At 40.5% G+C, this 12,786-nt stretch overlaps 1 protein-coding gene across 2 annotated transcripts in view; it reads right to left on the bottom strand.

Annotated features, from left to right (window-relative positions):
* Positions 1–12,786, bottom strand: part of SRGAP3 (SLIT-ROBO Rho GTPase activating protein 3) — a 298,364-nt gene that overhangs the window by 136,707 nt on the left and 148,871 nt on the right. For both annotated transcript variants that reach the window (XM_084840267.1, XM_084840268.1), the window contains exon 3: positions 5,614–5,776. In XM_084840267.1, coding sequence (XP_084696393.1) covers positions 5,614–5,776 — 163 coding nt within the window. The remainder of the gene's footprint in view (positions 1–5,613; positions 5,777–12,786) is intronic.

Raw genomic sequence — 12,786 nt, 5'->3', positions numbered from 1 at the left:
GGAAGTATAACAAGGAATGGGGTGTTAAGAACACCTGAAAAAGGAGAGTACCATGCTTTATTGGCAGTCTCTTCCTAGCTCATGCATACAGGTTATCTCACTGAAGGCATTTAAAATGTTGGTTTAGTAAATGATTATCACCCTGTCTACTCAATGAACAATCTACATGTTATTGAATAATTCTGCCATCTTAACGATCCCACATAAAACTGAATGAATTTTCAGCCCCATTGACAAAGGCAAATGATGGCTGATCTGAAGGCAGCTAAAGCAGAAAAATTTCGAACGATAAACACCAGTAACATATTGCAAGAGGCTAATCAAACATGTACCAATTATGGATGTATTATGCATCCCTCTGTTTATGGCAATTGTTTATATTTACACAATGAAAATACCCATTTGCAATGGAGAAATTTGCTACACATTACCATTCCTGTATGTATGTCCCCACAAGATGTCAGAACCTATTAATAATGGCTCAAAGGGGGAAATTAAAAGTGACATATTTGAAGCAAAATGTTACTCCAATTTACCATCACAGCAATCTTCAACAGCTGCGGAACAATTAGAGAACTCCTTAACCCTTCTAGTGCCAGCCAGCTCACATAACTTCGATTAAAATGGGTTTGAGTGCAGTCTCTCCAGAACAAGAGCTGAGAAGAATTGCATACAATGCTGAAAAGTCTATTCAAGGAAACCATCTTGTATTAGCTTAAGCAATGGACACAGGTCTTATTCACACAACCATTTTGAAGAAGAAGAGCCAGATTACCTCCTTGCTCACTTTTCACATGGTAACATGATCTTGCATTTGGCTATGATCCAACACTGATCATTTGCCAGCGGAACAGAAATCACTAGCAGAATGGATTTCCCCTTCCCACAAATCTGCTCTGGTGGATTGGGGGCCTCCCAGAGCAAGTTTGGGGTATGCAGGGGAGGCTGTGTGTGGGGGGGGTAAGAACAGGAGAAGCCCAGCTGCATGAACTGAAGCTCCACTTCATGAGCAGAAGTCCTGGTGCATGATGGTTGGATCCAACCCTTTGTGTTCAGTTTTTAAAAATTTCTCAGTGTGGCTGACATTAGCAGTCATGGCTGGAAAAGGCAGTGGATACCTTTTCTTAATAAACTACATGAAAACATACCCGTGTGGTAAAATTGCAAGGACAAAATTTTGAAAATGTCTAGCCATTCTAGGAGATAGTAACTTGTGAAAAGGGCTCTCATTATAAAATAAATAGTCACAAGACTACTTTGTCACAGATGTTGTTAATTTTATGGGCCGATTTATTTATTTAAAATATTTATTGGCTGCCTTTCAGGGCAGAAGCCCTCCAAAGGCGGCTTACAACAATAAAATACATAAATACACGATCACTGATATGGTAGTGCGTCCTCATTGTTAAAGGCTCATTGTCAAAGGCTGGACTATATAGTGTTCTTACACAAGGGTTTAAAGCCTAGAAAGACTAGCTTCTGAAATGTAAGACATGCACATACACACACAATAATGGCAAATTACAACACTGAATAAGCCTTTTTTTAAAAATGGATTTAGCTCACCATCATTTCCAGAGATGCGCAAGCTGTACTGAGACGTCAACCTCAAGGGAAATATTGTGAATAGAATCTCAGATGCACACACACGGCTCAATAATGCTGCTTTACCCTGATTAGAAGCAGGTGTTTGGCATGGGGGGCTGCAGATGGAGTCACAGCTAATGTTACTTCTGTAGATGCCAAGATCACATCAGTTCAGGGCATGGCAGAGGGGAAGTTAGCAGAGGGAATAATATAAATACAGATCCATTGGTCATGACAGAATAATCTGTGGTTCCAAAGGAACTGCCTAAGAGCCAACATCCAACATCCAAGAAGCAAACAGCTGAAGAAGTCAAGGCCAAGCAATTTTTATAACACTTGCTCTGACTTGGATTCCTGCATTGAGCAGGGGGTTGGACTCGATGGTCTTGTAGGCCCTTTCCAACCCTGCTATTCTATGATGCTATGAAAAGATGTCACTTTTTATAAAAAGTAATGCCTCTAACACTGTGACATGGGGCTGGCCTAAGTTTGACCTACTACAAAGGTAACACTCCACATTCTGGAACTGTGTCAATATTTACATGGTAAAATAGATGTCGCCAATTCTGATTTACAATGAAATAACCCACCCAAAGGATATAAGAAAAGAAGAGAAAAGGGGTACACGAAGAGAAAAGCACTGGCTTGGTGAACAGGGAAAAAATATTTGTTAACATAATCATCACGTAAAATGCTATAAAATTATCATAGTTTAAATCTAGATCCATAAGGTGCACTTCACATTTGAGATTCGCTGCTATTAGTGCAGCCACAGTTTTGTTATTATAACATGCTTTTATTTTTATTGTTCATGGACCTATTTTTCTGACATTTGGCGTGCATATTCCCCTTCTAAGGGGCTATTATGCCTGCAATTATCATCCACTTCTGGTGAAGAGAAAAAAGATGATGGCTGTTTTTTGATTTGCCATGACAGTCACCGGCAGGCAGAAAGCCTCAGATTTCTGAATCTTGACTCACATTTGGTACTGAGTGGAAGCGGATGGACACATGGGCAGGAGGTGTAAGAAGCAAAATAACATCAGCAGCTAAAGTTCTCTATGGGATTTGAGAATAATGATTTTTAAGCCAAACAAAGGGATCTTTCTGTCTCTTTTACACACACACACACACACACACACACGTACGCGCACACACATTTTATTTATTTATTTATTGCATTTATACCCTGCCTTTTTTCCTCTTGCAAGGAACCCAAGGCGGCTTACATTATCCTCTTCTCCATTTTATCCTCACAACAACAACCCTGTGAGGTGGGTTGGGCTGAGAGTCTGTGACTGGCCCTAAGTCACCCAGTGAGCTTCCATGGCCAAGTGGGGACTAGAACCCGGATCTCCCAGCTCCCAACCCCTGTGAGGTGGGTTGGGCTGAGAGTCTGTGACTGGCCCTAAGTCACCCAGTGAGCTTCCATGGCCAAGTGGGGACTAGAACCCGGATCTCCCAGCTCCTAGTCCAACACTCTTGCCACTACACCACGCTGGCTCTCACACATGCACGCGCGCACACACACAGAGTTATGGGTAAAATCTCACAAGAGATGTTTGTTTTTGGATGTTTCTAACTCGTGTCATCTTAGACTCAAAGCATCTTTTGATGGGGCTTCCCTCCATCCACAGCCAGCCTACTCCTAGTTTATATTTAGTCTGTAGACTAGCTCTATTCTGAAACCTAAATCCTAATTAAAGCCTAGTCCTAAATATCATCACAGCTATGCCTACGAAGTTTATTTATTTATCACATTTTTAAACTGCCCAATAACTGAAGTTCTGAGGGAGGTGTACAAATTAAAAATATAAAATACAAAGTAGCAATAAAACAATGATAAAATTAGTCAGATAAAAACAAGATAAAACAGTAGCAGCACATCATAAAACCAGAAGTAAAACCAGCAGCAGGGATAAAACAAGATCTAAAACCACCAAAAGCCTCTAAAACAGTTCCTAAAATGTCCAGGAAAATAAAAAGGTGCCCCAAATGTAGGTGTCCGTGAGCCTCTCTGGCAAGGGCATTATACAAACTTGACACCACCATAAAAAAGGCCTATTCTCGTGTAGCCACCTTCCTCGCCTCATTTGATGGGGGCACTTGGAGAAGGTCCTAGATGATGATGACCTTGGGAACCAGATAGGTAAGTACTAGAGGAGATACTCATTCAAGTAACCTGGCACCAAGGCATTTAGTGCTTTAAAAGTGAAAACCAGAACCCTGAGGTGCACCCAGAAATGGACAGCCAGCCAGTGAAGATGGCAAAGTACTTGCCTAATGTGATCATATCAACCAGCCCCATTAACAATCAGGTTGCCCTGTTTTTACAGACCATTTTCAAAGGCAGCCATACCTATAATACATTGCAAGTTAAACAGAGAAGGGCAGCAGGTAAGGCTCCGGGGACTATTCAGTGCCATTGAGACTATTGTCTAGATCTACCATAGTCTGAAGGCACATGAGGCAGCCACCTTGCTGAAGCTACACAGGTCTGGGTCTGGTCAGAGCTTGGAGGGGAGAACACCTGGGAACCACATGTAGCCATCTAGTTCCATGACGGAAGAAAGGTGGGATACAAATGTAAAAAATAAAAAAATAAAAAAATACTAAAATCCAGTTATTTAATTACACTACAATACTGCACCCTTTTGTTCCATAGGAATTTGATTTTTCAATACAACAAATGCCACATAGGTTTCTTAAGAGGCAGAAAAACTCCCTAACATCTCAGGTGAGGTGGCTGGTGGCCAGAGGGGGCTTTTGTGGTCATGGCATCTCATATATGGAATGTTGTTCCCTGAGAAGCTCACCTGGTACCAACCTCAATGGCTTTTCAGCACCAGGCAATTTTTTTTTTTTTAATTTGCCCAGGGAAACACACAGTGATGTGATGTCATGACACAGGTATGTTCTACAATGTGGTATTAAAGAAAAAGACATCATGAGAAATGCCGGGTTGGATGAATCAGAGGTCGGAATTAAGATTGCTGGGAGAATTATCAATAACCTCCGATATGCAGACGATACCACCCTAACGGCAGAAAGCGAAGAGGATCTAAAGAGCCTCTTGTTGAGGGTGAAAGAGGAGAGTGCAAAAGCTGGTTTGAAACTCAACATTACAAAAACTAAGATCATGGCATCTGGCCCTATCACTTCCTGGCATATAGAAGAGGAAGAAATGGAAGAAGTGACAGATTTTACTTTCTTGGGCTCCAAGATCACCGCAGACGGTGACTAGCCATGAAATTAAAAGACGCTTGTTCCTTGGGAGGAAAGCTATGGCAAACCTAGACAGCATAGTAAGAAGCAGAGACATCACCTTGCCGACAAAGGTTCGTCTAATCAAAGCTATGGTTTTCCCAGTAGTAATGTATGGCTGTGAGAGCTGGACTATAAGGAAGGCTGAGCGCCGAAGAATTGATGCTTTTGAACTGTGGTGCTGGAAAAGGCTCTTACGAGTCCCCTGGACTGCAAGGAGGTCAAATCAGTCAATCCTAAAGGAAATCAACCCTGAGTGCTCATTGGAAGGACAGATACTGAAGCTGAAGCTCAAATATTTTGGCCACCTAATGCGAAGAGAAAACTCTCTGGAAAAGACCCTGATGCTGGGAAAGACTGAAGGCAAAAGGAGAAGGGGCCAGCCGAGGATGAGATGGCTAGATAGCATCACTGATGCAATGAATATGAACTTAAGCACACTCCGGGAGAGAGCGCAGGACAGGAAGGCCTGGCGTGCTATGGTCCATGGGGTCACGAAGAGTCGGACACAACTGAATGACTGAACAACAACAACAACAACAAATTAAAGAAAAAGAGGGAAATTTCAATAGGGAGCTTATCTCTTCCATTCCCCAGTGCAATTGGATCCCATTGTCACCACAGCATGGCTGGAAAGCTTAGGGACATTTTTTCTAAGCATTCTAGCTGGGCAGAGTGTCAAAACTGACTCTAGCTGCACTGGGTTTGACCCTTAGTTTTTCAGAAGGGCAACCATTAAGTGACACACCAAGGTTTATTTACCTTTTTAAACAGCCGGATGACATCCTCACTGATCTGAGAAAGTCTGACAATGACATTGTTCATGAAGATGTCATTCAGGGTAGCATGGTCTTTGCTCTCTCTCCGCGTCTGAGTCAATACAAGATACCAGCAGTTCACAGGAGATAGAAGGTGCTGATCCTTCCTATAAGCATAGAAAAAATAAACAAATATATATATATATTTTAAATGTTAGTTCAGTTTGCCTAAGCAAAAGATCCTGAACTTACAACTCACTTTCTCTGAAAAATTTGTGTAATCTGGCTGCTGTAGTCCATTGCAAGTCATGAGTCAATACAATCAGATCACAGTTGATTAAAAAGAGATCTGACATGTAACAATGAACTAACCTGGCATTTAGGAGTGGGCAAGTGTTATGCCTCTTTACACTAATGGACCAATTCTATGCATGTTTACTTCGAAGTGCCATTTTATTCAACGCAGCTCATTCCTAATGTGTGTGCATAGCTCTAATAATAAAAGGAGTTCACTTTACTATAGCCAACAAACCAATAAGCAAAAACATTCCTACCATAACATATAATAGCATACCCCAAACATAAAACACTGGCTTCAAAAGCAATGTACCATATAACCCCAAAAGCACACTGATATCATAGGTTTGTACACTGTGTCACATAACACCACTAATGTTTGCAGATTTTTTTAAAGTACCTATTTGAACTCAGGTTCCCAGATAAAATAGAAACTTCTACCCAAGCTGGCAGGTAAACTCCAGTAGTCTATCTAAATACAATACATACCAGAAAGTAACACATATAAAAAACTAAAAGTTCACCCACTTAATTGGTATAGTTGGTTTCACTTTTTTGACAAGACTATTTCAGTTCACACAACTATATGAATGTGAATCCTGCATGCATACACACACACATGCATACACACACACACATATACACACCCTTTTTATTTATATCCTGCAATTTGTAAGCACCTCAAGGTGGCCACCAAAATGAATAAAATAATAAAACCACAGTGCAAAAAAAGCAGCACATAAAAACAGTAAAACACAAGGAAAACAATGCAATAATATAAATAAAAGCATTTAAAACAATAATCCATTAAAGGCGCAGGGGGTGCAGATATCTGAACTAGTAGCCAGAAGTGAAGAACTGAACCACCATCAGCCAACTGCCATGCTAAACAACAGGGTTTGATTGCCTTTATGTATCATGTGTATGTCCTAGTAGCAAGTACAGGGTTTTCCTGTTTTATCACAACACTCCTGCAAAGTAGGCTAGGCTGAGACTATAGAACAATCCAAGATCACCCAGGAAGCTAAGTGTCTGAGCATGGATTTAACAAGGGTACTGTTTAAGGAGGGAAGGGGATGCAGTCCACCATATATGCTCTTAAATTATACTGATTTTTGTGTGTGCGATTTAATATTTTGAACCCTGCTGTGATTATCTTCTTTCTCCGCTCTTGCCAAAAGGAATCCCTTGGAACTTGAGCTGCTTGGTCCAAGTACCACACTCTATCTGCTATACTGCTTAGGGGGTTCACACAAAGCCCTCTGAGTGGAGGGCCATGAGGGCTAGCCCAACCCGCCACTCAAACTGAACACAGCCTTCCGCCATCCTGACAAGCGCTGGCTGGACCTTCATGAGAAAGAGTTCTCCGCACTAAGAGCTCTACGCTAGGGAGGGACACTGTTCAATCACGGTCGCCTCTCAAGTTTAGGAGCTCTGCATGTGTACATGTGGGGAACTCTTTTGCACAAATGTCCAACCAACGTTCATCAGGGGAGGGGGGAGACAGTGCACAGCACTGGCCATGGGAGAGGTTAGCCACGTGGGCCCGAAAGCCTCTCTGAACATTCAGTGAATGCATGGGGTAGTTGTGAAACAAAAGACTGCACACCACATCTCCCTGAACCACTATCATGTTGAGGAGAGAAAATTACAATGAATGATATTAGGCCAATTCTCTGCCATTAAGCAATTGCAACAAGTCTCTAGAGTGCAGTCAAGACCCAAGATATACATCTCATCATCAAGTGAAGGATATTATGTGCAGACAAAGCAGTGCAACAAGACTAGGAACTATGCAGTAGGGAACAATTCCACATTAGTGGAAGAAGGGCTAGGTGACTTATTAGGGTTTTTTCATCTCCCAGGCCAGTGATTCTGTCAACCTATTTAGAGGCCTCTTTTTGTTACAGACACTATTTGCAGTGCTGCCAATAATTGCTTTGAGTTACAGGCACTCATTTACACTGTAGTACACAAGGGCCAAGGTACACAAGAGACTGTGCTGTACTGGACCATAGGCTGGCATCATCATCATCTCCACCGCTATATCTGCCCAATAACCAATGTTCTTTGGGAGGATTACAAACAGAGACTAAAATGTCATACAAACACTTAAAAATATAAAATACAATACAAATATTTAAAAGAATACAATACAACACAACACAACACAACAAAAAGCACAGGATGGAATCAATAAAACAGCCATAAAAATCCAGAACTAGGTCTCTAAAATGCCTAGGGGAAAAGAAAGGTATTTGCCTGCCGCCAAGGAAATAACAACACAGGCGCCAGGCAAACCTTCTCATTGTCTCCATTTCTACAAGAAAGACAGTCTATGGAAAAGCACGTACACAACTTGTGACCCAAAAGACAAATACACCTCCAGCCACACATGGGAGCCCATTAGTGGCTTCATAAACCACTTGCTTTTGCTGCCTGTTTAGGACTGCAAAAACAAAAGGAAAGGTTTCAAGCTCATGGCAGGCCTCAGAAGACAGCAGTAACATTCAGACGAGAACTGGCATCATTGTAAACAAGGGGTCACAAGTTGTGCAGGCCTGCTCTAGCCCTGTGAGATTAGAAAACATACACATTTTTCAATATGTGGCATGACAACATGGTCAACAGAGGGAATGGTGTTCATTCATAGTTTATACTTGTTTTGTAACACGCTTCCTTTGTAGCCTCTAGTACTGACCATAGGTCAGAACAAAATACTGGCCTGCAGTAGACTGACCACTCTTTTCTCCCTGTACTAGTCTGCATGATCAACATTGACCTCTGGCTACACAGTTCAATCTGTGCAGCCGGTAATATCTTCCTTTCCTATCAATATCATTATCAAGGCACATGAACTAAAGTTACAGCCCTGCATCACTATACAAAGAGTTAACTAGATCTTGGCAATGCAGCTCAGGCTCTTTGCATATCAACAAGCTAATAAAATGCAAATATCTCTACATTCCTGATGTAGTTTTAATATTAATATATTTCACTGCTATTTGTTATCAATACAATGAACACCAAGCCAAGAAAGGTTGACAAATACTAGGAATGTCCAGCGTTTGTCTATTCCAATGCATCTCTCACTGTCAAATAACCAGAAATCATTCAATATCTCAAGAAGATTTCTAACTAGAATAATGTATTAGTCATCTACATTGCTTCTACACAAATACACATCCCAACCTCTTGAATGAGCTTGACAAAAGTATCAAGGCAGTCAATTTCTACAACTAAATGTTTGAGCCTTATGGCTACATGAGGCTTTAAACAAAGCCATGTTGATTAATGAAAATGTAACGGTTCTAAGAAATTCCTGAAAACATTATAGCTGATTTTTCCGATGCACCAATTGCTCTTGTAACATTATGCAAAATGTCACAAATTCTGATGAAACCCCAGATATAGAAGGCTCTCTAACCACTTATAAAACCTTACAACTTTGAAAAGCTGTCAAGTATCAATTAGGTTTGTTTTACAGGAAATCAAAACATGAGGAAATTCAGGAACTTCCAGTGAATTCTTGCTATCATCCTTAGATATTTCAAATTTCAAGAAGAGATGTGCTTGTAAGGTACTCATGAGGGAGGGGTGTTGTCTATGGTCTTTACAAGAACTAACCAAATGACAGTTTAAAAGGAACATCTTTTTGTTTAGTGCCCAATTCAGAATTCAACTGAAACATACATGAAATGTGGCTGCTCTGGTCCTATTTGGCATCAAAACTTATAATGTTAATTTTACCTTTTGAAAATATGCCTTTTGATAATCATTACATGCTACTGGCTCCTAGTTCCTCTTAGAAAGCTAGCACTTGAAAACCTAGTTTTCAAGGCAATGCAATAGTCTCATGCAAGCAGATACATTATAGCACTTGAAATCATAAGGGCTCACACAAATTGGGGACAAATTCTAGCTGTTTTATCTAGGTAGGACATTGACCTAAAACCCCTCACTCTATAACATCTGTGTCACTAAAAATGAATGTATGCATGTAACTGGGGAAATATTTATGAATTATATTTTACATATCCTGTCTTATTTGGATTTGGCATACATCTTTTGTTTTCTGAAGAAACGTACAAACAGGATATGGCTGTATTAGTGCCTTAACTCCAGTCTTCCTCTTTCAAATAAGGAGATGAAAATGAGAATGCATTAGGGATGGACAAAATATGTCAATTTCGGTTCCCCTCAGTTTCTCATTTTTCTAATCTTAAATTCAGATTGTTCTAAACTTTGAAGATTTTTTTAAAGTTCACATAAACATCTGTAAGCATTTTTGTGTGTATTTCTCCTACTACATGCATGTTTGTGGGCAATTTATCTAATATACAAATTTTTGGAAGCAGGGTTGCTAATATAATGCATTTTTAAAACGTTATTTTCATGAATAAATGCACTTTTTGTGCACTTACCCATATACGTCTTTCTGTATGCATTGGGAGAATTTCAAAATTTGGAGAAGTGTGAATTTTGAAGGATAACTACGTTTTGGTTTGTATATTGGTTCAAACTAGATAAGAGAAAATAACTGAAAATAATCAAGTGATATGGATGGCGACAGCATCCTCAGTTAACTAGCATTGGAGGAGGGCATAGGCCATGTAGCTTCACTTCCTTCGAGGAGCACTTCCACAGCTCTTAAGTCTGCTACTACAGCTTAGTAGATTGGCCTATGATCCTCAAAAAGATGGGGGAGAAAGTATATGGAGTTGCTCCGACAGAAGTAGCTCCAACATGTAGCTGGGAAGTATAATTTCTTCAGTATGATTTTTTTTCAGCCTTCCGTCTGAAAGTGTTTTTCAAAAACCCAGTGGTTCAGGACTTGAAGAATGAGTATTGCTTCCATTCCTGGCCAGCTAGCCAAATATTTCAACCTCAGTAATAATTCTGAGCTAAGCTGTGTTACTGAGAAGCTCAACCATGATGGCATAGTACACGTGTAGATCTATATTTTGTTATTTTGTTGGCATCACCTTAGCACCTTGTCTAATATGCACTGTTCTGAAACAGGGCTGCCTGAGCAAGGGTTTCATGGCACCTAGGAGCAACAGGATCCTGACACTGGTAAATTCGGCTACATGCCTTTATTGCAATTAAGAGTCACTGACCTTGTGTCCTGTACTGTGAGTTAAAGAAGTTACCCTGCTGCATACAGAGCTTGGGAACTCTGGATACATGCAAATGCCTTCCTAACAGACAACCCACAAGGGTAGCTTTAAATTGAACAGACTAAAGCCTCAGTGGGAAACATGACACCATGCTTAAGTGTCCTCACAGACCTCACCACCTAGGCGCCCCTCATGGTACCTTTTGTTCTGTGTACCTCTACCTAACAGTCTTACAAAGCATGGCCTTTGTAAACCTTCATCAGATAATTTTGATCCAATCAAGCAGCCAGGGATCACTTTCCTTTCATTCCCCAAAGACAAGCAATTATCTCACACTGAATCCACCCAAAGTTGTTGCCTCTTTTTTCACTAACTGAGTTTGGGCAACCAGTGCTCACTCAGTTGTTTGCTCTTCATTACTGGAACGTGGCATGACCAGTCCTCTGTCACACGGCTCCAAGAAATAACTGGGGTTCACTTAGCTCTTAGCCTATTCCTCATGATCCTTCCTAGCTCTCTCCCTCTTTTACCCTGGAACCAAATTCAGGTGGATGTCCGCCTCATTTTGAATTTGTTTTTGAGCCTGTAGAGGGGTCTACTATACAGTGTAGACCAAATGAGAGCCTATGCCCGCTATAATTTTCCAAGTATCCATGACCAACCAGGAAATGATGTCCTTTGCGTTCCCCTTGCCCTGAAACAAGGTAAATATACCTGCTTCAACGTTATTAATTCATCTTTCTCCTAAAATTGCCCTAAATCTATCATTTTTGCCCCTTGCATGGATGACTCTGTGCCATTAAAACTCAAAGAAACCCCTGTTGTGTATAGCCTCTCAAGCCCTGCTTTGCCATTTTCCAAGTAACCTCCCCACGCATTCTTTGGTTATCTCTAATACCCTGCCTATCTATCCATCTATCTGTCTTCACTAGCAATGAGAGTCTGCCAGTCTAGTGCTAGAGAGTTGGTATACTAAATCAACCTTCATTCTGTAAATATTTATAGTGAAATAATATTTTATTTAGTTATTTAGTTATTAAATGGATACACTCCCACCTGGCAGATGCAACTGGTTTACAATCATAAGAAACTCAAAAACAATAATCTTAATCTATGAGCCAATTTTCCTATTTTGTTGAAGTACACCGCATTAACCACCGTGTGCACCATGCCTCTGCAAACGATCTCAGTATTTCTGGATTTGAACACATATGTACATATGTGAATTCACACACATGTGCACAAGGGCATAACAACTGACACTCACCAAATACGACTTTTGAACTTGTTCACAATCTATAAGGGACCAGTCAGTGACAACATATAATGAACCAAGATGTATCAAGAAGCGCACCAATTGTTTTGACTCCCTTGCTTTCAAGGCATCACAACTTCGGTTCCTTTGAGAAAGAAGGTGGGATATAAATGTAATAATAATAATAAAAAATAAATAAACAAACATTGAATGGGTCATTTGCCAACAGAAGAACTTAGCCTATAAAGAGCTTCAGCTATTGGGCGGTATAGAAATTAAATAAATAAATAAATAAATAAATTATCCCCAAGTGCTTGACCAGCTGGGGAACAATGTGAGACATCACACAGAGGTTTAGCTGTTAATAAGGGGTTGGGCAAGGGGAGAATGAGCTAATTGAGGGTCCAAAATTTCAGCAGCCAGCTTTATTTGTATACAGACACATGCAGTTCAGGGTTGCCCAACAAAGTTTTGCAAGGTAATCCAGCCATAGAGGAACTCCTAT

This window comes from Heloderma suspectum, chromosome 2, assembly GCF_057233095.1.
Source record: "Heloderma suspectum isolate Gila_16-S chromosome 2, 16-S_ref, whole genome shotgun sequence".
NCBI classification, from domain to species: Eukaryota; Metazoa; Chordata; class Lepidosauria; order Squamata; family Helodermatidae; genus Heloderma; species Heloderma suspectum.
Note: the sequence above shows the minus strand (reverse complement) of the source record. Positions and strands in the feature narration are given on the sequence as shown.